General features: G+C 41.1%; 1 protein-coding gene across 3 annotated transcripts in view; it reads right to left on the bottom strand.

Moving 5' to 3' along the window:
• Positions 1 to 319: 319 nt before the first annotated feature.
• Positions 320 to 2,602, bottom strand: part of LOC132871743 (CUGBP Elav-like family member 5) — a 472,273-nt gene continuing 469,990 nt past the window's right edge. For all 3 annotated transcript variants that reach the window (XM_060906214.1, XM_060906212.1, XM_060906211.1), the window contains one exon: positions 320 to 487. In XM_060906214.1, coding sequence (XP_060762197.1) covers positions 360 to 487 — 128 coding nt within the window. In that variant the 3' untranslated portion in view covers positions 320 to 359. The remainder of the gene's footprint in view (positions 488 to 2,602) is intronic.

Below are 2,602 nucleotides of genomic sequence, written 5' to 3' on the forward strand. Positions count from 1 at the left end.
CCTCATTACTAGCCCTAAATTGTCCCGGTCACAACTTTTTTGGAACGCTTGGCAGGCCTGAAACGCACGAATGAATGTATGTTAACAAACGGAATGAAGTTGACCAGACAAAACATGAAATATTTTGGGTTCATCTTGGGTTCATACGGTCTGCAATGAAATACAAGTCAAAGTCAATGTAGAAATCACTGCTTTCTTTTCCCAACTTTTTTCTGATTTGGGGCTGTACTCTTGCTAAATTCATTCTTTATTATTCGTTGAAACCATATTGATATGGCTGAATGTCTTGAGGATATTTAGCAGTCATACCTGTGCTGTCAGCTGTGTGTGTGTGTATGTGTGTGTGTCCTGGGTGAGGGTCAGTAGGGACGGCTAGCATCCTTCGGCCGTTTGAGCTGTACTTTCAAGCGCTTCATGCCGATCTGGAAGCCGTTCATGGCCTGGATGGCTGCCTGGGCGCTGCCAGGGTTATCGAAGCTCACAAAGCCTGCAGAGCACCGAACACAAACACAGGAAATGGAGGAAGAATCATTCACAAAAATTAATTTATAATGTAAGCATTTTGAGCCTATAATATGAAAATCTGGCATGAGATGAAGGTTTAGGATCCCTGCTGCTGACCAAATGATTTTAAAAGGAAAAAGCAGAGAAGAATGAAGTAATTGACCTTAATATTTATACTTTTACACTTGGATTATTTATTTCTTTATTATATTATTTCCCTTATTGAATATACTAGGCAGCTTTGAGGAGCAGGATTCAGTCGGTTCAATAGTATTTATACAGCGCCGATTACATTAGCTGTTCCAAAGCAGATTTACAGAAATCCTTCCCCAAACCCCTGATGAGCAGCTGAGGGCAACCGAGGAAAGCGAAATACCCATAAGAGCTCATAAAGAGAAACTATAAGAGTAGAGGAGTACGTTGGCTATAATCCTTTTATTTAAAGATTATAAATGCAGGATTAAAACCCAAAGGATTTGGGGTAATGACTGGCGTGTTGGATATTTCAGGAATGGCAGGTAAAAAGTTCAATACGATCATGAAGCGAGTTTAAATCATAAAAAAAAAGAAGAGTTTAGGAGTTCAGGCAGGGGTTGGCAGTTCGTAATGCTGGTTAGAAATCTTAACAATAGACTAAGAAGCTAAAGAGGGATATGATGGTAATAATACATTCATTAAAATCTCTGGAGGATTGAGCAAGGGTGTAGCTGGATTATGTGAAATGGGGTTTGAGGCATTCAGAAGCTAGTTTATAACACAAACCCTCTATAGCTGCATTGCATTCTGGAAATTTGAGTCCAAGATTAGCTGCCTCCATTACTTCACTGTTAGATTTCTCATTAGTATGACAATGAAAACTGCGAGTAAGAAAGGAAGCGCTTTCGTTTTTAGGAGCTAACACAAAAATAGCCTCAATGAGGCTGGAGCTCATACCGGCCACTGTTGTTGTGTGTGAGTTTGAAATCCAATCAATCCTATAGGAGGAGTAGCGATTTTTATGAAATTGCATAAGACACCTGTGTAGCCGTATCCATGGCATGTCGCGCCACCTGGTGAACAATTCTTGTTGGAATATGTCTTTAGAGTCTTCTGGGTGAGTTTCAGTGAAAACATCCTAGCAGTTTATGAAGAGTAGCGTTTAACGTGACGAGTCACCCAAAATTTTCAAACGCCCATAAAATGTTAAATATGACAGGTGGCACCACCGTCTTGACAACTTTTATAAATACCAACCTGGGGAACATTCCATATGCGTTTGATCAAAATCTGATCACTCTTGTAGGAGGAGTATAGCCTGGCAAGCCAGACTAAATGTGAATATTTAGTCTGGCCTCGCTCGTAGACATTACCGAAGGGTGGAGGTGGAACAACCCGCTGTCTTTCAAACTGTCTCTGTGCGTATAGGCCAACGCTCTGACCAATCAGCGCAACAGTGACTGTGACGTAGTCAGAGCGACAGAAAGCAGTGGGGGAGGCCTTGAAATAAATAATTTTTCAAAATGCGTATTAATTAATAAACAGGTTCTAGATATTAAGAAGTTTGGAGTCTGTACCACATACTTAACATACACTCATTTTTTTCAAGTGTTTTTCAAGGGTTTGCTTAAACTGTTTTTGAGAGTTTTTATTTAGTGGTGTTTGGTGAAATAATTTCCCTTAAATTTAAAATAACAGGAAAATAAGAAACAATCAAAAAGTAATGTTTCAAAGCTGTTTATTAATTCTTCGTACTGCACAAACTAGCCCCATCCTTTTGGCTACGAGCGGAGCCAGCTGGTAGATCAGACTTTTGCCATAGCCGGTCGGCAAAACAGCGAAAACGTCCTTCTTGAAAAGGAATGAGCGGAGAGCCTCTTCCTGCTCATGTTTCAACGAAAACTCCAAGTCTAATTCCTCTAAAACTGATTCCAAAGCGGAGTCAAACGCGCGCTGTTCACTAGCCGTAGCCATCTTTCCTGCTGTGCTTTCTCCAGCGTCGCGCAGCTTTGTCGTCACTCCTGCAAAAGCCCGCCCAAAGAATCCAAACAAAAACCTCGTGTTGTGATTGGCGGGCACGATTTGATGCCCGGGGTGTTTTGTTTATATGGTGCGAGGCTAG

This window comes from Neoarius graeffei, chromosome 23 (assembly GCF_027579695.1).
Source record: "Neoarius graeffei isolate fNeoGra1 chromosome 23, fNeoGra1.pri, whole genome shotgun sequence".
NCBI classification, from domain to species: domain Eukaryota; kingdom Metazoa; phylum Chordata; class Actinopteri; order Siluriformes; family Ariidae; genus Neoarius; species Neoarius graeffei.